This window comes from Coloeus monedula (genome assembly GCF_965178545.1).
Source record: "Coloeus monedula genome assembly, chromosome: 2".
Classification (NCBI taxonomy): Eukaryota; Metazoa; Chordata; class Aves; order Passeriformes; family Corvidae; genus Coloeus; species Coloeus monedula.
In genome coordinates, this window is record NC_138782.1 from 15,791,775 (window position 1) to 15,813,527 (window position 21,753).

General features: G+C 39.2%; 1 protein-coding gene across 2 annotated transcripts in view; it reads left to right on the forward strand.

Annotated features, from left to right (window-relative positions):
- The window catches only part of CNIH3 (cornichon family AMPA receptor auxiliary protein 3), a gene marked incomplete at its 5' end in the record, with an annotated part of 45,187 nt that extends 24,810 nt beyond the window's left edge, over nt 1–20,377 (forward strand). Inside the window, 4 exons of one of the 2 annotated variants that reach the window (XM_082302666.1) lie at nt 107–154; nt 15,601–15,713; nt 18,192–18,335; nt 20,280–20,377. In XM_082302666.1, the coding sequence (XP_082158792.1) occupies nt 107–154; nt 15,601–15,713; nt 18,192–18,335; nt 20,280–20,307 (333 nt within the window). In that variant the 3' untranslated portion in view covers nt 20,308–20,377. The remainder of the gene's footprint in view (nt 1–106; nt 155–15,600; nt 15,714–18,191; nt 18,336–20,279) is intronic. The other variant, XM_082302667.1, reaches the window with a different exon arrangement.
- Nucleotides 20,378–21,753: the final 1,376 nt, after the last annotated feature.

A 21,753-nucleotide genomic window follows, 5' to 3' on the forward strand; every position in this document is an offset into this window, starting at 1 on the left:
GTTGCTTCACTGCAGCCATTAATTAAAACATTGACCCCTTGTAATATATTGTCTTAATTTATAACACCAGCTAATCTCCTGCCTTTCCCTCACTTTCTCCTGACAGAGGGAGCGGCTGAGGAATATTGAGCGGATTTGCTTCCTCCTGCGAAAGGTGAGCATGAACCAGCCAAGGATTTGTGAAGTTTATGAGAATTAAAGCCATCCCGTGGCAATGTGCATTTATTTTCTCTTTGATCCTCACACTCTATTGATGGAAAGCTGGATTCTCCTGTGAAGTGAAAGTCGTGATGACCTTGTAAGGACAGAGTAAGACAAATTATAAAAGGTTGATGTAATAGAGGGTGTCTGGATAAAAACTGAACTTTGGAACATCAGCCCATTTATTTTGGAACAAGCTTTTCCAAGGTGGTTGAGTCGTTTTGCAGTTGCAGCTGGAGGTTCTTTTATAGTCCTATAAAACTGCTGTTACTGTTGTAGTACAGGCTTTAAAAATACCCTTTTTTGAACTGTGGCTTACTATTTGACATGCTGAACATTTTTATTAGTTACATATCTAGTGTTCAAGGTTTCTGGTTGATGGAATAGAATAGTTGATATAATATGTGTTTTAGCTTGATGAAAGTGAGATGCTGAGTGCCTCAGTTTCTGAGGGATTTAAAGGAGCTGATACATTGTGGGTTACTTATCTGTGGCTTCAAAGAGCATTTTCATAAACAATCTTTGTTTTCCTGACTGTGTCCTGTTGAAGTAAAAATATCATAGTTCCAAACTACTTTATTCTGTGTTCAAGTTTCAATGTATTGTGTTCTGCAGGGTGGTAATGACGCCTCCTAAATCCTGCATTTTTCCTTAAAAAGGTCGTCACTGAAGTGTGGACTGCTGAACACACCCTAATCAAGCTAAGACCTAAACTGAGATAGGGCTTTAAGAAACTGGTGGCCTCATCCTTAGAGGTTTTGGGAAAGACAGTGCTGGGGATTATCATTTTGGGCTGATCCAAAGGCGTGACTGTGACTCCATGCATAACCTGTGGACTGTCATCCTCTGATCAGTCAGAACCTGAATAATGTCTCTTTGGCACCACTGTGAGCGTGGGACTGTTAGGAGCCACATTTAAGTACTTCCTGAGCCTGTTTATGACACTTGGGGGATATGAAAATAAGAGAAAATACTTATCACGAATAGCTTTCCACTTTATCAAATAGGCAGCCAGCCAGTCTCAAGCTGTGTCCCAGTTTCTTGGACATAAAGCTACTGTTGAGTGATGGTTTATTATATGTGAGCCCCATGGGAATGCCTTGCCTGCATCAATGTTTAATTTTTATTGAGCCTCAGCCTCGTTGTGAACAGCAAGATGGAGCATTTTGGCTAATTGCTGACTCTGTATTCATAAGGGATTGCCTTGCTTCTGGTTCACTTAAACGGTTTGTTAATTCAGCCTCTCCTTCTAAGTTCTTTGGGGACACATTTGTTTTAATTGAGAGATTATATGCAAGAAGAGAAGGGTGCAATAACTACAGAGATTTGTAGCCTTCAAATCTGACAACCACTAAAAATAGTTGGGTTTTATGTAGTATAGAGGAAAATTGAGGAAAAACAGTTAAGAATTGAGTGTCAGCTATATTGATACAGGAAAATAGCAGTTAGGATGCTTCCAGCAAGTACTAAATATATCCTTCAATATTGTGTGGCTTTAGGATCTGTTTCTATTTCTATGAAACAACAACATACCTGTTTTGAAGTCAGGAAGTTCTTTTAAAGGGCTTTGAAAGCAGTGCTGTTTTGCTATTTATGACACTAGAACTTAATGTCTAAGAGATGATGTAAATTTGGTTTTTGAAGAGGTTATAGGTGGGCTATAAAAGTATGTTCAATTTCATGATACGCTAGTTTTAGAAGAGATTCTTGGGAATTGTTAAGTGGGCATACATCATATAAACCTGATCCCAGTGAGCAAAGACTTTTTTAAGGATGTATTTTTGGGTTTATCTCCAAAATACTTGGAGAAGTTTATTGTCAAACAGTGACCAGGTATGTGTTATTTCACCAGATATGACATAATTTATCTAAGTTATTTACATTTTCCAAAATAGAATGGAGGATGTAACTGTTCTGCAGCCAGGCATTTTCTGATGTTTGGTTTGGGGAAAATGTTTCTAGGTCATTAAAACAAGCAGGATTTGTCTGAAGCAGATATATATGATGCTGTCATGTACACAGGCAGGAACACATGGGTCCTTGTTTCTATGGTGCTGTAGGATTAGATAAGCCCAAATTTTCTGGTTACTGGAGAACAATTGATTATGCATAAGGAAGCTATGAACGTTGTTATAGCCACAGTCAGATCTCTCCTACCCTGAAGTAAATGAGAAGAAGGCTTATTTTCTGAGCCCAGCACCACCTGAGGTTCTCTGAGACTACAGATATTTCATTTTATTCAGTGGTGTGGGGCTTTCTAGGATAGACTTGTGCTGCAAACTGTTGAATATCCCATTACATGGACACTGGTTGCTGTACAAGTGTCAGATGATTGACACAGGACACACACCAGTATGAGCAAATGCTGCGGAGGCTTTTTTGCTATAAATTGCCTTTGTTTCCCTAAGGATGTGATTCCATGGCTCACTGCAGTGCTGTCCAGGGGACACAAACTAGTGCTGGGTGGGAGCAGAGCACTACAGAGCATCTCAGGCTTCTTGGGCTCATCAGCCCTGCTGAGGGGTACAAAAAGCAAGGTGTGCCTGTGAGGTCTACCATGATTTTTACAGTCAAATATTTTGTTGAGGTTGTTAAAATATATTCAGTTACTGATGACAGCAATATTATTTAATTGTAATTGCAGTTGTATTTCAAGAAATCTATGTAACCAATTGATTCCTTATTTTTTAATTCCTAATTGGTATTTACATTAGCACTAAGGACAATTAGGAATTTCCTAGATTAAAATACAGTCAAATTCATTAATCAACCATTGTACTATTATTACTTTACCTTGGAGGAAATTTAAATTAAATTTTGATCAGGTTTGCATTATAATTTTTTAATTAATTCAATAAATCCTACTAAGGAGGAGACTTGATTGAACTTCTTGCTCAGTGAACACGTTTCAGATTTCAGTTTGCTCATGCCAGACAATGCTCAACAATATAAGTAACCTTTCTCCAATTATCAGCAAATATTTGTTTTTAAAGCCCATTAAGCTAAAGTAAGAGTGATTTATGAACATCAGAACTGGAACTTAACTGGGAGGGAGTTGAGGTAGATAAAAGACAGACTTTTACACATTTTTCTAATGTAGTCCAGCATTTTAGTTATGTCTAAAATTCCTAAAACTTCAAGTGTAAGAAAATACTGTACCAGAGCTCAATCCTTTTTCTTGGTTTTATTTGGTTTTGGGGTTTTTTTGTTTTTGTTTTTTGGTTTGGGTTTTTTTTTCAATTCCTGAAGGGATGATTGGAAGAGAGTAAATTCAGCAAGAAATCTAACCACAGGCAAGGTGACATTAATCTCAAAGATGTTCCAGATGAACTTGAACTGTCTTGAAAAATACAAACAAATACGCAGACAAAAACCGCTGCAGGGACTGTATTAGAATAACCAAACTTGGCCAGTTCAGCACCCCAGTACTAGCAGTAGTATAGTAGATAGTGAATCAGTAGCTGGGGTTTTAAAACAAAACAAAACAAACCTAAAAACCTCTTCACCTAATATTTTTTGAAGCAAGTTTTAATGTTTTAGTTAGGTGGTTGGGCAGTGCCAGTGCTTGGTCTGGTCTTGTACCTCTGTCACTGTGGTTTCCAGTGGAGCTGGATCTGCTGTAGAAATGGTGGAAACTTATTATGTATTCAGTAGTTCTGGTGTTTACCAGATTCAGTTCTGGTTTTTACTACTTGCAAAAATAAAATAAATATCTATTTTAACTTTATATTTTATTATTTGGTAAATAACCAAACCTGATGTTACCTCAAAGAGCAGTTGTAGAAGCCATTCCATTCAGACTGAGATAATGTAAATAAAATGTAAGACCTAGAGAGGGTAATGTAGAATTCTAGACATCTGAGTGTCTGCACTGTTTTGTTTTGTATGTTTCAATATTTACCTACTCTGTAAAAAAATTAAAATTACTCATATGTGTGCAAGTAACAGTAATCCAGAGACATGAACAAACAGAAGTTTGAAGGGTTACGGGTTAACACCACAGGTTCAGCTGTGGACAGGGGAATCAATCTGAGGATGAAGATAAGGCTTGATCCCATGTCTGTCATGCCTGTTTGTCAACACTGAATGCAGACTCTCAAAGTTTGGACAAAACCCCACAATATGTTCAGTGAAACATTACTGAGCTCATTGGATCAGCTAACGGGGAACAAGTTAGCTTTTAGGCTTTTCCTTAACAGCAGAGGAGGCTTATTTGAGTATGGATGTTCTTTTTCTTTATATGTGTCTAACTATTATGTGAAATCACCACTCTTAAAAAGTAGCCCCGTCCTTCCTTGTTTACTCTTACTCAGCTGATGATTCTTCCTGCATATTTTGGACCAATGTGGACTAGAGTAATTGCCATATGAAATAATTTTTTTACTTGGACCTTGATAGGCTCCAGACCTTCGCCTTCTGGTGGCTCCTACCATTCCCTGCATGCAGCAGCTACAGTGGCCACTCTCCTTTGGGGAGTGTCCGGTGTCCCAGTAGCCCATTTCAACTGACTGATCACATTCTTTCCATCTTGATAAATTTTCTGGCTATTGCAAGGATCACTCTCTCTGTGGTTCTGCCTCATAGTCACTGGCAAGCCTGAGATAATGCGATGGATTTTAAGAGTGTGGGTTTGGGTATGTCTGTTGGTTGCTTCGTCATGCATTTAGGGATTTATGGACATGTGACATTCTTTTACCCAGTCTGCAGGCTGATAGTCATTAGCAGACCACTTCTGTAAGCCTATAGCATGGCTCATTAAAATGCCTAATGTGAGGTTATATAAGCAAATTTAGCAAATGTGATGCATAATCACAAGGAATTTTGGAAGTGGTGTGTAATCATCCATATTGTAAGAAGGAATCATACTTTCTCCCTGGGGCTGAGAAATCTCCTAGGTGGAAACTGCAGCAGCAAGAAAATTAGTTTGTTGTGAAACTGGGAATAGCAGCAATGGTTTTACCTTGGTAGTGCTATACGTTTTTTACAACCTCAGTAAACATGTTTTAATTCCTCATTAAGTTGGACTTAGCGGAAAAAGAAAATGTTGCAGCATAGCCACACTTAGAGGGATAAGTCTGCAGGGTTAATGCATCCCTGCTTTCCTCCTAGCACGTAGTGGACACTTATTCTTTGAAGCTTAGGTGTTTGTGTTATCCAGGAGGAAAACAGAATTTTCAGTCTGGTAATAAGGCATTTTTGGGCTGTGGAAATGGCAGTGATATTCTGCCTTGCAGGAGAAAGAGGCTGATGTTTCCAGAGTTCTGATGAACTGCTGCTGTAACAAAGATCACAAAGGGAACAAAAAATGGCTGCGTGTGGCATTTTTCCTGTTAATAGTGATTCTTACAATGATGGAGCACATGAACTTTGTCCACTCTCATTAGAGACCGAGGAGTTCATCATTGTAACTGGCTCCTCAGCACATGTTGTATTTCTTAATGTATCTAATGCTCTCTCCTTTCACACCTCACCGATGTGATGAAACTGCTGAGTTTTGAGTAACCTTCTGGGCAGTAGGAAAACTGTCAGGAGACCTTTCCCACAGAGTGACGAGGAGCATAAACCCCAATCAAGAGACAATGTGGATATCTTCTGAAGAGTGAATATAAAGTTCTGTGAATAGAAGATGTACTGCAGATACCTAGGGGGTTATTCAATGTCTCACTGTGACTCAGGGCAATACAGAAGGTTGTACCCAGGCAGGCATTGCTGTGTATAAAACTATTTAAGTAAATACTATGTATTTTTAAGATTATTTTTATCATCTGAAATGCCTTTTTTTTTTTTCCTCCCCAATCTTTGCACTGCAGTTCAGTGGTTCAGAACAGAGTTCTGAATCCTTTTGGTTGGATTACATTAGGTAGTTTTGTCAAGATCTGAATTTGTTATTAACTGGCCTGATAAGCAATGTGAATCTGAAACAGGTGTTCCTTAATAGTTTTTTTTAGAGGTTTAAACATATGATCTGTTATTGGGACTACAGTGATATTCTGAATTAACATTATCAGATGAAAACTTCACATTTTAATAGTGTCTTAAGTCAAAAGAGTAGTTTTAGGCTATTTCATTTGTCTTCTTTCTGGAAGGAAATATAATACTCTGCTTTTGTTGTCTTTAGGTGGATGTTCTGTTGTCTTATGTTTTGCCACTTCTTGAATTTTGCATTTGGTTCTCTTAGTTGGATACTTTGGTCTTTTAAAGGTTGTGTTGTGCTTCAGCCAGAGAGGACTTTCAGCAAGACTTGGCTCTCCTTTTCCGTTATGTTTGCATTGGTGTTTGTGTTACAGCAGTGCTTTTGGTCTCATGTAAAGAATAAAGCCTTGTTGTGTCAGATGCTACAAAACCCACATGGTAAATAGGAAGAGCATTTGTTTGCACTCACAAGACATGTACACAACAGGAAGGGAGAGGTTGCACAGTTATTCTGATGATAGAAATCTTGTTTTTGGAAACCTACTTAGTTTTGTTGTTAGCGGGCATAGCTTGAATCTCTTGTTTTTAACTGAAGCTAAAATTGTTAGCTGTTTTTGAGGGGTGTCAGTAATTGCATGGGGCCTCAAATCTCTTCAGCATCTGTTCACATCCAGCCCAGTTTGGAGTCAGACTCGAACTACTGTGGTCACACTGATGATTGTTGGGAGTAAAATGATCTGGTGTTGTATGCTTAGAGACTTGGGATGCTTGCTCTACAGAAGTGTTAATAAAACAGGCAGTAAGATGAGATAGATCTCTGTCAACATCACAGTAAGTATGAGCTACACCCCTCTGCTATACACACATACACAAAATTAGCTTCCAGACTGCCTCAGAAGAAATTCCAGAGTTTGCATGCAGCCTCTGGAATAAAGGATATTGCTGTTTCCAAAATATTGATTAGATCTGCAGATTCTGTAGGCTGTAAGCTTGTCATGCTGTTCATATCCTGTCAGTTAGGATTTGGTCTGTGATTGCATCATCCTTCGTAAAACTAAATTCATTGAAGTTCTTTTCTTGAGGTGCCCCAGAACTTTTTCAAATACATTAGGCTCTGAGAGTGTGTGAGAAACCCAAAACTGGTGTGTATCTCACTACTCCATCCTTATATGAAAGTTGGTGGTAAACTTCTATTGCATGATAAAGCCAACTTTATTCTGGCCTTCTGAGTGGCTCTGACAAGATATTTTTACATTTGGAGAGAGTAATTTTACACTTCAGGGATAAAATTTGAAGTTAGCTAAAAATGTATTAGTACACAAGTTTTAGTTTATGAAGATCATGACTTATGGTGGAGTTCTTTTTAGACAATTTTCACACAGCATCTCTCATTAGTCAAAAGAGGCAGGAGATAAATGCTAAATCTTCTGTTCATGTGAACAGTGGGGCTGTCCTTAGGCTGTACAAGGAAAAGAAAGAAGAATGTAACTTGATAGGAGAAGTGGAGATACAGGAAAGGGAAGTAAAATATTTGTAACTGAAATAGACACACTTTCACTAGCTCTGTATTGGTTTAATTGTTTTCTGCAGCTTGCCTAAAGGAGGATGGAGTTAATATATTCACAGTGATTCACACTTGGTAGAGATTTTGTTTGCACCCAGACGGATGGAGGACATAATGATTTTCCCTGAATCTTGCAATGTATTTCCAGTACAGACAAAATTTAGGCGTTCAGTACCTTTGTTACTGAGCTGCCTTTTTCAGTTTTGCACTCTGACAGGAAATTCAGTACAGATCATCTAAAAGCTTCTCTTTCCCTCCCTTAAGTCTTTTCTGCCCACTTTTTTGTTACATTTGTTATCTGTGAGCTGTGGAATGGGATAAAATGGGGTATGCCCTATTCAGTTAGTCTTTTGGGCACCCACATAGTTTTGAATTTCATCATAAAGAGTGGGACTTGGCACAGTAGCTATTTTGCAGAACTGATAATAGAATTGGGATCAAAGAGCAGGCAGTATTTATACTTCGTACACAAATAATCCCATGAATGTTGCTTGACTAGAGATAGTGCATCTTTGTCACACTTTCTGCTTTGTTTTAAATAGATTACATTCATATTTACTAAAAAAGTATTACTATTGCAGTAAAAATACCGAATATAATCCCTTTTGTCCTTTCTTTGGATACACTATCATATCTGGAAAGAAAGTCCTTAAAATAGGACTAAAGAACTGAGAGGAAGTGTAGTATTTCTGGCAGGCAATTCATTCACTACTGACACTCATTTATTAAGTGCATTGTGCCAACACTATTTCTAGTCAATTTCACAAGTTCCTGAATTCAGCACTTTTGAAAAGTTAGAACATAACAATTGCTATTTTTAGCAGTAATTGCCTAAGGATGTCTGTGTGCTTACCTAGGGATAATGAGAAGATAGATCCTGCTGTGTCTGCCAGGTGCTCATAGCAGGGGGAGCTTGTAAGGGGAGAAGTTATGAAAACTATTGCAAGAGTGAAGAGTTCAAACTTGTGACTCAGCCACTGTTTGGTCCTTATCCCTCTTTTACTCCAGCGGGGAAGTAAGATTTGCCAAAGTGATGCCTGATGAAAACTGGAATATCCTTTGAAGGGAGATATTTGTAGTGTTATTACTCATAAAAATATGTATGTATAAAACTATTTCAGTTTAACTGACTGTATTTTGCTGCTAATCTCATCTCTAAGTGTTTAGTCAATAATCAAAGTGCCAAACAAAGTACCACCCTGTAGCTGATGACCTCTCACTCTACAATTCAGCTTCTCCCAGTCCTGCTCTGGAGGATATGTAAACATAAGTCCTTACAGTGGGAGAACATCACAAGTAACAGCGGAATAAGCTGAGGATGCAGCAAAAATGTAGATGAGTAATGTCATCTGTACTGTGCTCCTGAGAGCAGTGTACTTCTCAGCCACTTGGGGTGATGCGATTTATGCATCTGTTCCTCAGAGCTGTGTTGAAATATTGGCAGAATTTGACTTGCTAATGGCCTATATTTGCTCTAATTCAGTATGCAATAAAGTAAGTATTTGCATTTTCATAAAATGAAGGAAGTTAAACCAAAGGTCACTGTTCTGTTTAGCAGAATGTTCGGTGTGGGTTTAAGTTGGGATCACACCCTATAAAGCTACTATGCAATTACAAAAAGCAATATAATTCCTAAATGTAGAGCACAATAATTTTACACCATATCTGTTTATGGATGCAGTTGTTTTCTGCTGTGAGTTAAATGTCCTACCTTGCATCTCGTTGCTGGTGTTTTCTATAAAGCTCTTGTAGTGCCAGGGAAGGAAATGTCTTTGCCATGTCTGCACTGCACCAAATCTGCTTGCTCAGACTGACAGTCTTTACACACCCAATACAGAAACAGCCTTTAGTGAACGCTTAGTTTTCAGCATTTATGGAAGTGTCAGTCTTAGGCAGACCCCCAGGAGAAGGCCTGAGGGCCCTTCCTGAGCCGTGCAGATGGCTGAACTTCATTTTGATCATTCCTGAGGTTTCTGTATTCATAGCCCTGCCTGTGAGCTGGGGGGCTGGTTTTGTGGCTCCTAATAAGCAGCTGCAGTGCTAATTGCCATTCTCCCCAGCTTTGGGTGAGCAGACAAAGGCAGCAGGAGCTCTTGGAATAGCCCAGCTGCAGGGTGTCCTGGCTGGTTGTGCCTGAAGTACAAAAGTGAGGTAGGGCAAGACGGGGTTTATTACCCTGTTTTCTGCCAGTGCTTTGGACATTAGAGAAGTTCGCACTCCGGGGTTGCTAACCCAGCTTCTGTTACTGGTTCTGAATTAGTGTGAGGAAAAGGAAGGTCATAAAGATGTCTCCTGATCCCTGCTGAGTGGAAAAGAACAGTTTGCAGAGGAGATACACTTGTAAGATCACAGCACATCTGCCCTAATGACGTGCCTTCCAAGGATGGGGCACTTTTTGAATTGTGCCGCTGCCCTGCAGACCTTTCAGTCTTTTTTTAAATCCGTTTCATAACCTCTTTACCTGTTGGCTGCTGTGACCTCCCATGGGCTCTGCAATACCAAAATATTTATAGATACTCCTGATGAATGTCCTGTAAAGACCTGATTCTCATCTGTCACTCCTGTTGAACTTATTACTGGTCTTAAGAAAAGGCTTAAATATTCTAGTCATAAACTAGCTCCAGTGGAATCTGTAGATATTGAATATAATTATCCCCATGTTGCTGAAGAGAGAAACGAGACAATGAGAAGTGAAACGATAGGCCTAAATATAGACGTGTTTAGTAGCTGAGATGGAAAGAGCATCCAGAAATCCTGTATTTTAATATTAGATTTGGTACTGTGTTACAGATGGATATGGAGTGAGAATAGTAATTAGGCTCTTTGTGTTACTTATTTCATTGTCTGGTATTTGTGCTGTGGAGTGACTTATGTTCACATCCCCTTAAAATAAATGTTTAAAGGAATTCCAATAGCTCTTTAGAATAATTAAATTACGTTCATAAAGCACTGGCTTTTTGCTGCTTTGTTTCATTGTGATCCTGAACAGTGGGTGGAGGGGTGAAAACACAGATGTTATATCCCTTTTCGTTTTTATTTGTGCTCTGCATTTGGTCTGTAACATTAAGTCTTGCATGTGTGCACTGCTGCTCTCCCCCAGATAAAATGTAAAGCTGTATATATATATATGAACTTAGTAGGTTCAACTGCACGTTGTCCTTTTGATGATCTGGAATCCATTTCCCAGGCATTTCCTTTTCAGCTACTTGCACACATCTGCCTAGCAAACTGCTAAATACTTCTAGAGGTTTGCCTAACATGGTGTTTAATTACTTGAAACGGTTTTGTTACATGTTTGTGTTATAACAGTTTGATGCCACTGAATTTCTAAGTGATTTCTATAAACAGCTAGAGAACAGTCTGTAGAAGACACAAGCAAGTGTGGATTTTAACAGAATTGAAATAAATTGAACCTGAATATTTGGACTGAAAACCTTAGTATATTTGCTGTGACAGAATTGTATTGGGCTCTAGGGCAGCCTTTCAGAAGAGGTTTTGGAAGTCAAGTAACCCAAATCATTTAAAGTAGCTTAGAAAAATACACTAGAAAAGCAGAAAGATTTCCGTATTTCAAGAGTAAATTTAGTGTTTCATGTGTTTGATCAGTGCAAACAGTATGTTTAAACTGTTGGAATTATTAAGATGTGTGTGTATTTAAGTTACACACAGTTGACCCTTCTTCTTTGGTTTGTGCAACAGCAGGAGGAAACAGATGATTTGTTTCAGAGTATGTACATTCCACATACGCACACAGTCTGGGCTAAGGCGCATGCTACTGCTAGCTTTTTGTGTGGTCTTGCTTCCTTTTTTTTCACTTGCTTGCACTACACTTGTGATTTTTCTGGCCTGTGCTGTTCAGTTAGGGGAATTTTGGAGTCATTAAATAATCTCCCTTTGACCTCACAGTCTTTAACTCAGCTGACACTCCCCAGTAACCCAGGTTAGCTCTGGCAGGCTCTGTAGGGATGGGCTTTAAAGTGTTATTGAAATAACTCCTGTGTCCTGAAAACCTTGGGTACACCTCCACCCCCTCTTTCCCTGCTGCTGCTGAGGACCGATTCCGTCAGCTTTTTTGAGGGATGTGGTGGAAAAAGCAGCAAATGAGCACTGTAGTGACAAGCTGCAGTCGTCCTCTAGCGCAGTAGCAATAACCACTGCAATAAAGCAGTGTGCACTTAGATCAGTCCTAATCTGGGGCCTGGGACTGATTCCACAAATGCATGGTGCTTTCAGTTTCTTGTTGCTTTCAGGTGGATGGAAAGGGGCTTGTGTGTTTTTAAGGTGAACAACTTGTTTCCGCTGGGGTAATCACCAGAGCTCTTAACATTGCAAGAAGGAGATTCAACCCCCACTTCTCTCCAGGATTTTCCTGCCACCTGTGGGAGGAGAAGGCAGGCATTAAGAAGGGACCTTGTTTCAGCCTCTAACAGTGTAATGAAGACCCTCAGAAACCCTGGTAGGGTAGAGTGTGTAGAGACTGGCAATTTCTGGGTACAGTGTAAAATCTGTGGTTGCAGTGCAGAGGTTGACATGCACAGATGGAGACTGATGTAGACTCTGAGTCTTTTGGAGGAAGGAACAGCAATTGTGTGAGAATTATTATTATTGTGTAGCACTCAGGAGTGTTGCTCTAAGCAAAGTGCTGGAAAAAAGCATCTTGACATTTCAGTGGCTTAAGAGTGACTGGGAAAACTGCTTGATTCACTTGTTGCAATTGATTTTCTAACTGTGAGAATTTAGTAGCACTGATAAAGGGATATTATTATTCCTGCTATAATATCTTCCCCGTTCTGGTTCCTGTGAGGTATTTTATGGGCCCTGTTCACTGGTGAGACAATCTGTAAGAATCATTCCATGTAAAAATGATAGTGTCCTGTAAAATCAAAATTACATTTTAGAAGAAGGTATCCACATGTAATAAGCAGAATAAGGAAGAAAGGTGCTGACAGAAAAAGACAGGGGCTGTTGTATAAGAACAACAGAATGGATTTAGGAAATAGGAAACAGAGTAAAATTATTTAGGACTGAGCTTCTCTACAGAGGTCTTTGTATTCCTATAAACAGAAAGAACCTGCTGATAGGTGCTTAAATTCGGTGCTTGTTTTCCTTCTCTTTTAGTTCATCCAAGCTTAGATGTCTAGCCATAGCAAAGCCTGCCTTATTTTCTGTGGAATTAGAGGAGAAGGATCTATCTACATGTGCATGTGTGTGCCTACTACTTTGTATGAGAATGAATTCTTGTGGTGAGATGGTAATGACTATGATACCCACCTAAGATTTTGCATTTTAAATGTGAATGATGAATTGTGAATAAGGGTTTTGAATATTTACTGATGTAGCTATTTACTTAATTATCCATATCAGAGCAGCACTTAGAAAGTTGTCATAGTTTCTTTTTCCCTTATGCTTATGTTACAGCAAAAGGCATTTCTGATTAGCAGCAATTTTTTTGTCTAGAAGCTGACTTCCTTCTCAGGTTTTCCACAGGGAAATATCAGCCAGCTGAATTTTTGGTGGTAAATTTGTAGTGCCATTTGAGCTTGGGACTCAAAGTGACCGAGTTGCATCCCTTAAGAATTGTGCTGCTATGCCAGTTTCTCCTTCTTCTCCATGTTTCATAACCATCTCGAGCTTCATCTTGAGCTGTGTCAGAAAGCAGAGGTCGTTACCTGAATCAGGATGTTCCTGGTTCAAAATAGCAGTGTACTATTTATATCCTAACATGTTTACCATCTGACAGCTTCCTATGCTCTCACAGGAATGAATTAAAGACGGTTTAATTCCTGTTGCAGTTATCTGTATCACAGAAGTTGCTTTTCAGTTGAGTACCTCAGCAGGGACAACAAGGATTGACTGCTGCTTGTTTCTCAGCCAGCTTTCTTCTCTCCAGGAGCTGAATCCCATGTTTGCTAAAGTTGATTTCAAGTTTCCATTGTTTTTAGAGGATATCATGTCAAATTGCAGGATGATTCTTACAGCTAAGAACTGAGACAGTGTTTTATTTTAGTTATTTACTTCACCTCATAAGCCTTGCTGTTAGTGCCTTTCTACATGCTTCCAATTCTCTCTCCCTTTAGATTTGGTCTCTTAAGTCCATCAGCTGAATGTAATTGGCTTTGCATGAATTCTCTCCAGAAACAGTGATCAGCAATGATCCTTTCTTAATTATGTCTACAGGAAAATACCACTCCAAGAAAAGGGTGGAAAGACATAAATGACCCATTTGCTGTTCCATCAAAAGCATAGATGGATTTAATTTACACCAGAAATTGTGACTGGAAAGTGAGCCTGCTGCTGAGAGTCCTCTGCTTCCTTTGTTTCCTTTCTAGTTTGACTGCAGATTTTTGTTTTGTTTTTCAAGCTCTGAATAAATCTTCACCGTGGATTTCCTTCTCTGTTATTACCAGCCAGCCCACTGATCAGGCACCAGAGTTACAGTCTTGCTAAGTCTGTGTATTGTGTTGGAATCAGAGATCAAATATGTGAAAATGAATGTAATATGCTTTTAAGTATTGTGATGTTTAGTGGGCAGACATACATCATGAAGACCTTTCTTGCTACAATTTGTGATGAAGATGAATCATTCTTTGGGGAAAGGTTATAGTCATGTTGTAAATCACATTCTAAAATTGAAAAAAAAAAAGATCCAGCAGTGATAAATAAGTACCATCTGGAACCTGAACTATATAATTGTATTGTGATTTGTCATCCACATAAGATAAGCCCTTGAGAATGTTTAAGTTGAAGGCATAGTCACAGAGATACCAAAATGTGTTAACTTCTTCAAGTACTGATGTGAAATGAATTAAAACAATATATTCCATGTGAGGTGGAAAGACTCCTAGAACCAAGATGATGTAATTCCTTGCAACACAGCTGTATGGGAGTAGGCATTTGGAGAAGCTGTATAGTAAATTTTACATTGTTTTAAGAAAAATAGGTCTCATTTTAATTATTTGACAGATGATAATGAATTTACATCAAAAAAAGGCCTCAAATATCTTTTGTGATGTAACTTTGGTTGATGTATCTCCAAGATGAAGCAATGAATGCAGATTAGTTGTACATGAGTTTGTCTAGCTTTGAGAAATATCCACTGCTGGAAACTGTTCTCTTCTATTACGTGAAGAAAAGAAATAGGGATTGCTGAGAAGAGACATGGGAAGAAAACAAGAGAAGAAAGACAGCTAAGAAATGGGAAAGCAGTGAAAAAAGCAAAGTGCCTTTTGAAATAACTACTCTGAATCAACATCACATACATTTCTGCTTCTGCCAGCTACCCACTCATTTTCTCTTTTAATAGAAAGAATCATCATGGTTCTGAAACAAATAGTGTAGGGAGCCGTGGATTTTCTTAGGAAGTGAGTTTCCTGTCTTAGTGGGTTTGAGCTTGCAAGGCTTACTTAGTAATGGATTTGGTCTCTTTAGGGTGTATATAACATATCAAAACGGTAGAAGCAGCGTTTTATTTTTCCAAAGACACCCCTCCAATACAGACACAAAGCTTCAGGAATAGCTTTGTTTCCTTTCTGAATGCATGAGCAATAAAACTTTGTTCTTTGAAAACTCTTTTACTGACATTCATTTAGTCTCAAAATGCTTCTGTGAGGGAGGTATTAATATAATGTGTGTTCTGTAGACATAAATCTGGAACACCAGATAAGACAGTAAATGATTTGTCCTATGCCTCTCATCAAGCCTTTGGAGTACAGACTTGGGTAGAACCTTAACCTGGCCCTGAGTCTTGTGCTCCTTGCTCAAAGCCATGCTGTCTGCCAGCTGAGGTATGTCTAGGGGCAGACACACAGGAGACTTGCAAGACTTGCAGAGTTGATTTGTTTTCTGAAAGACTACCTGGGTGACTAAAATCAAAGAGGTGTTTGTTTTACTGACTTCTGTTGTTTCTGTTCCTTTCCTTTTAGCTGGTGCTGCCAGAGTACTCCATCCACAGTCTTTTCTGCATAATGTTTTTATGTGCTCAGGAGTGGCTCACACTGGGGTTAAATGTTCCTTTGCTTTTTTACCACTTCTGGAGGTAAGCCCTTCTTTTATACGCTGACTGCTTGTTAGCCTTGCTTGCCAGCTCAGCACACATGTAGATTGTATGAACAATGAAGGACAGTGATAGGAGTATAGATGAGTATCTTCTGCCTAGAGGCTCTTGCCTATAAGCAGCTGAAAGTTACACTTCCAGAGAAAAAGGAGGTTTTTTTATGATTTAGGATGGCTAAAGAAAACATATGATAATACAGCTGTGGCTTTCAGTTACTTAGATGAATGTTCTGAAGGGTGTCAGGATACACTCGCCGCAAGTGAGTGAAAACATGGAAGTGAAATAGGCTGGAATCTGAATCTGGAACTTGGTGAGGCTCTGAATACTTCACAGCTGGGGAGTTGTAAGACAGTTCATATTTGAAAGAGCTTGGACCTCTTCATTCAGCCCCAACAAGGAAACCTTTCCATTGTAGTTGTGAAATAGAGACTGGGCAACTTGACAGATTTTTGTGTCTCATCTTCTTTGGCAGCTTTTTGATTTTTTTTTTTTTTCCAGTATGAAGTAAGTTGTTTCTTTCTGTACAGTAGGGAATTTCTTTTCTGCAGGAGAGTTCTCTTTTAGAGACTCTTGGAGTAGGGATTGGAGTAGGTGAAGAGCTGTTTCTTCACACTGCCCATAGGAAGAAGTGGGGCGTGTTCCCACTCTGGATCTCTGATTTGTCTTTATATTCACCGAGGGGCTTTCAGAGTTGATCACATAAGACCTGCTGTTGTTTTCCAGACAGGCAGTGCAGCTGCTGCTGCTGCATCTTCCTCTGCATTCTAGTGGAGGATCAGCCTTCTGTTGCTTCTGAAAATAACCAAGAGACATCAGTTTTTGTGGTTGTCAGTCTGGAGACTTCCCTAGTTTTGCATTTTCACAGTGTTTGTAAAAGCACAGATGATTTTTGTCTGTCAGGGTCTCTTTGTGTTACAAAGGTACATATGGTAGCCAGAAGAATAATTCTGTAAAGAAATAAAAATCATCATGTCAACCAGGAACTAAAAAGTAGTAGCTTTTTTACACTTTTTTTCTGCAAAAGCTTGGTAGTAATGCAGAGTCGTATGATAAAGTGTATTATTGAGAAATTGGAGTGCCTGTGCAGTTCTCAGAAAGCTAAATGAAACAAAGCTACAAGTGCTTTTGTCCACACTGTTTTGCTCCAATAAAAATAATAATATTTTATGCTGCTCTTTTGCTAAGGGTTAACAACCAAAGTGTGACAATGATACCCATTTTAAAAGTTTCTAAAAACAAATATTACCAAGAGGAAAATGGTCAGACTCTAAGTAATGATATTGATCTTTGGAGAGAACTTTTGATTCTCTTTCTGTGATTCTTCATATGCTTTGATGTAAGTACTCCATAATTACTCCTTCTTTAACCACAGAGAGGTTTGGGTTCATTATGTAAAGTTCTGCACAGAACCATGGGAAGACACTGTGTAATATCTTCATTCCAATGAAGAGAATTAAGCAAGATTTTACCTATGATTCTCTGTAAAACAATTTGCAATTTTATTAGAGATTGTAAATGGATATGACTAACAATGGAAGGGAGAAAGGCAAAGTTATTTTGAGAACATCTCCTTTCAAAGTTTGCTGCTGGTCACTTGTTTGGTGTTTTTATATCTTCCTATCTATCTATCTATCTATCTATCCATCTGTAAGCAATCAGCAGTCTTCTGTTTACTTCGTCAAAGCAGCAGAAATAACAATATTTCCTCTGATTTGTGCTGATTTTAGAGCAGTTCATTAACTTTGTTGAAGACTTCTTTTTTTTGTATTTGCTTTTGCTTTTTACTGCAAAGGAGCTGAGACAAAAGCCCCTTTGCCAAAGGAGTTCTTTTGTCACGATTTTCTCAAACATTCAGTCATTGCTGAGACTAATTAGAAATTTCTTCTATGGAAGAAGGAAAATATTTTCCAAAGAAAATTATTTGGATGATACATTTTTGAGCAGTGCCACATGTAGAAAACATTAGTCAGCCACTTCTTATGTTACTCCATATTGGCTTTTTTCCTTTCCAGAGTTGAAGGAACTTAGCTACCAGTTGGTTGGGACTGTCACCTTTCATCATGTCTGAAATCAGTTGTGTAGGTGCAGTTAAAGCCCAGTAGTCCTTCCTCCACTCTGTGATCACAAACCACCATATATTGTCATTCACAATGTGTATGTTATTAGTGGATAAGGCAGAAATAACTCTGTAGGAAGGGGAAACGTTTCAATGTGAAAAATTAACAGAACACAGTAAATCCACATTCATTAATTGCTTGGTTCCATAAGAAAGGAGTGCTTAGACTAGCTTCCTGATTTTTACAATGTCCGGAAATAGGGACTTGAAAAAGAAAGGGGGATTCCTCCTATATCATGGAAGATGGTAGTCTCCTGGGCTGGTGTTCAGGAGGGTGTGTATCTGCACATATTTAATACAGATTACTACAGAGCCATTCTGGGTGTCTTCTCCTGCTCTTCCAGGTATTTTCGTTGCCCAGCAGATAGCTCAGAGCTGGCATATGATCCACCTGCAGTCATGAACGCAGATACCTTGAGTTACTGCCAAAAAGAGGCCTGGTGTAAGCTGGCCTTCTACCTCCTTTCCTTCTTCTACTATCTCTACTGGTAAGTCTGGCCATTTCACTAAGAGAATAGTAGCTGCTTTTCATTTCATTTGTGAAATTTCATTTAGGAATGACTGGAACCAGTTGGACAATTTCCTTAGTCTCATAAAACTTGCTTCTGATGTTGGTTCAGGGAAGTACTCCCACTGACTGCTGACACTTCAGTACAGAATATTTAGTGTTTACCTAAGGCCTGAACCAGGCCCCAGGGCCAACCAAAGGAAATAACTTTAACTTCTCTGTATAGTCTTTTAGGATGGGTGAAATAACAAATGTTATGCTAATGGCATTGCATGAAATAAAAAACTACAATTCCTTATGATTCAAGAGAATCAGAAGAAAAATACACCTCTGGTGTAGTAGTACTCAAGATGGTAAATAAATGGGTAGGTGGATGTTGGGTGGGAACATGGGATGCACCATGCCTGTAGTCATTCCTACAGGCTCCCATTCATGACAGGATAAAGCCTGTGCATGGTCCAAACCCCTAATTAAAGTACATTAATGAAGATATGATATGCACCCCGGTTGTGTGTTGTCCCCCTTCCCCTTTCATGTCACATGTCCTCAGTGCACAGGCACACCCAGTGCAAAAATATGTCAGGATCATTTAAGGTAAGGCCTTACCAGGATCCCAGTGCTTTTAGTCACCTCTGTAATCATACCATAAAAACTACTGGACAACAAACTTTAACACACTTTAAGTGGAGGTGATGCTTTAGGATGCCTTTTTTCTACTCCTTTTTCCATGATGTATTTATATAGAGTTGCCTCTTCAAGCCAGTCTTGCATGTAGTCATCCCCCTGCAAGGCAGGTTTGCGTGCTGGTGGAAGAAAAGTGTGATTTCTCCTCTGATTACTGGTGTCTTATCTATTCTGCTGTTCCCCACATCTTGAGGAGTCATTGCTGCACGTTGCTGTTTCTCAGCATTCCTTTTAAATGCTGTTGAGAACAAAGATTTCTATCCACCTGTGCATGCGTAGGTGCCTTTGTCTGCACATGAGAGCAAGAGGCTGGGAGGTGCCTAACGCACATGAAGATGGATATGGAATGGGAATTTGAGTAGGAGTAACCTGGTGGGTTTAGGCTGAGCAACTTTCTGTGCCAGTCCTGTTCAGGGGGCTGAGAGTGGAAAGCATGGCAGTTAAGCTAGACAAGCTCTGTCAGTAGTGCAAGGAGAGAAAGCAAGAAATGGCCAGAGAAAAGCATTTTTTAACTCCACGTTTTCGTGTTGGGATCAAAGTTGGCTCTGTAGTGTGGTGTAGCATTTCTCCTGTGACCTTACTGCTGTGCAGCTTCCTCTGAGCCCTTCATTCTAAAATGTGGCCATCATCCAAAATCCACTGCCTGGTGCTAGATAAAATAGTATAAATTACAGACAGTTTTTCAATGCTTTCCTGGGTATTGGCAGAATTAGAATTGCAGTAAAATGGAGCTGTGGCAATATACTCTGTTTTGTTCGCTTTTCAGAGCTGAGTTTAGTATGTATGGACTCAGTCCAGCTGGTGGCTGCATTTTATGTTTCTTCTAGTGCACAGAGTTTTTTTCCAAAGGAATCAAAACAATGCAGTTTCATGGAAAACCTTGCCTGCCCTGCCGAGAGTTGCCGGTTGAAGTTTTAAAGATCAAACACGTGAAAGCGAAATGGTTTTGTTTCTTCACTGTTCAAATCCTCAAAAGCTCAGACTGAGCTTTAAAAAGCTCAAACACAGCTTGTGGTGCAGTAGGATGTCGATAATGAATTTGTTATTTCTTGAGTGCCTTTTGATACCCATCTTGAATACACCATAATTAAGATGCTTTAGAGAGATAGAAAGAATGCAAAGGAAGGCACAGGCCATTACAGTCAGACCTGAGGAACAGACAGCAAAGGGTTATAAAAATCAAAGTGCTCTGCATGCTTCAAAGGGATACTTTCATATTGTGTCTTTCTTTTACATTCAGCATGATCTACACTCTGGTGAGCTCTTAACTGAAAGATCATCGCTAAAGACTGAAAACAACAAAGGCTGGAGGTGCAAGGATGAGTGAACCAAGGGATGCATGATTAAAAAAAGCAAAGAGGAGAACTTTGAACCCAAGCAGTAAATACGGTACATGAAAGAGAGATCCAGCAAAGAGAAGCAGAATACCATGGGAGAATGGCTGTTAATTGTGTTTGTCTCCTGTTTCTCAATGTATTGCAGCAAATGATTTTTCAAAACCCAACCAAACAAAAAAAAAAAAAATAGCAACAACATGGGCCAAATTATACAACTATTCACCTCTCCAGGGATAATGCTGCTTGGTTTGGTGGATTTGTTAAAAAAAAATCCCTATAGCCCCTACTGTCTTCCACAAAGCAACGCTTCTTAAGGACTATTCTGGACAGAGGAAGCACAAGATGATCTTACACAGAAAGAAGAGCTGTACCACATGTTCTGAAAATGAGTGCTGAGTGGACTTCATATGTGATGTGTGACTGTCCTACAGGGCTGTTTGCATGACTCTAGTCAAACAAGGGTGTCAAATCTCATGGAACCGCTTCAGTGGTTTTGGCTTCTTGGTTTTTGTCCCCAACCAAAACAACAATAACGGAGGAATTTGCAGTTTCAGTGTTCTGTATTCTAACTATATGCTATTCCTGCAGGTGAACATCCAGTATATTTCTGTACTTCATTTGTGATGCGCCAACACCATACAGTGAGATGTAGAAATACATTGGGTTTAACCTAATCAGGCCAGGCGCTTACCAGAATAGTGTTCCTCTGACTGAAAAATACCCCAAACCAGGTAAAAGCTGCATATATTTAAAGAGGATTGTAACGTAGCTATTATATTCATCACAATGCTGGATAGCAAATACTGGACCAGCTAATTGTGGTCTGTAATTCTGTTTTGCAGTTGTACTTCTGCTGTAAAATTTAAGCTGGAGCAAATACACAAAATGTCTTTGTCTTGTATCAGGTTCCTTTTGAAAGATGTTCAGTTTTTTATAGTTTAAAGGTTTTAAACTTTTGTCATAGAATTCTCATTCGAATTCATTCGTATGGGCTGCTTATCTTTATACATATGTATGTATATACAAATACATATCTATATAAATACTCACAATCTATTTACATTTTAGGTTAATCTCTTTGACTGACAGGTCAAAGGCATCAAGTGTCCAGAACTGCTGCTAAATATATTTCAGTGCTGATCCAGGTGAACCCAGGCTCGCTTCCTCAGAGTCACTGGTGCTGTGGGTAGTAGCAAGGCTGTAAACTCGAAACTAGCCCCAGAGCATGCACAGACACTGCTTGGCTCTTGCACTGGGAATGAGCTAATAAGGTAGGTTTCTACCAGAGATTGGCAGGGAACAGCATGGAGAGGCCCATCTGTCCCCTGCCTTGTTCACAGCTGGTCCTGTTAGCACGAGCTTGCTGCTCACCACATT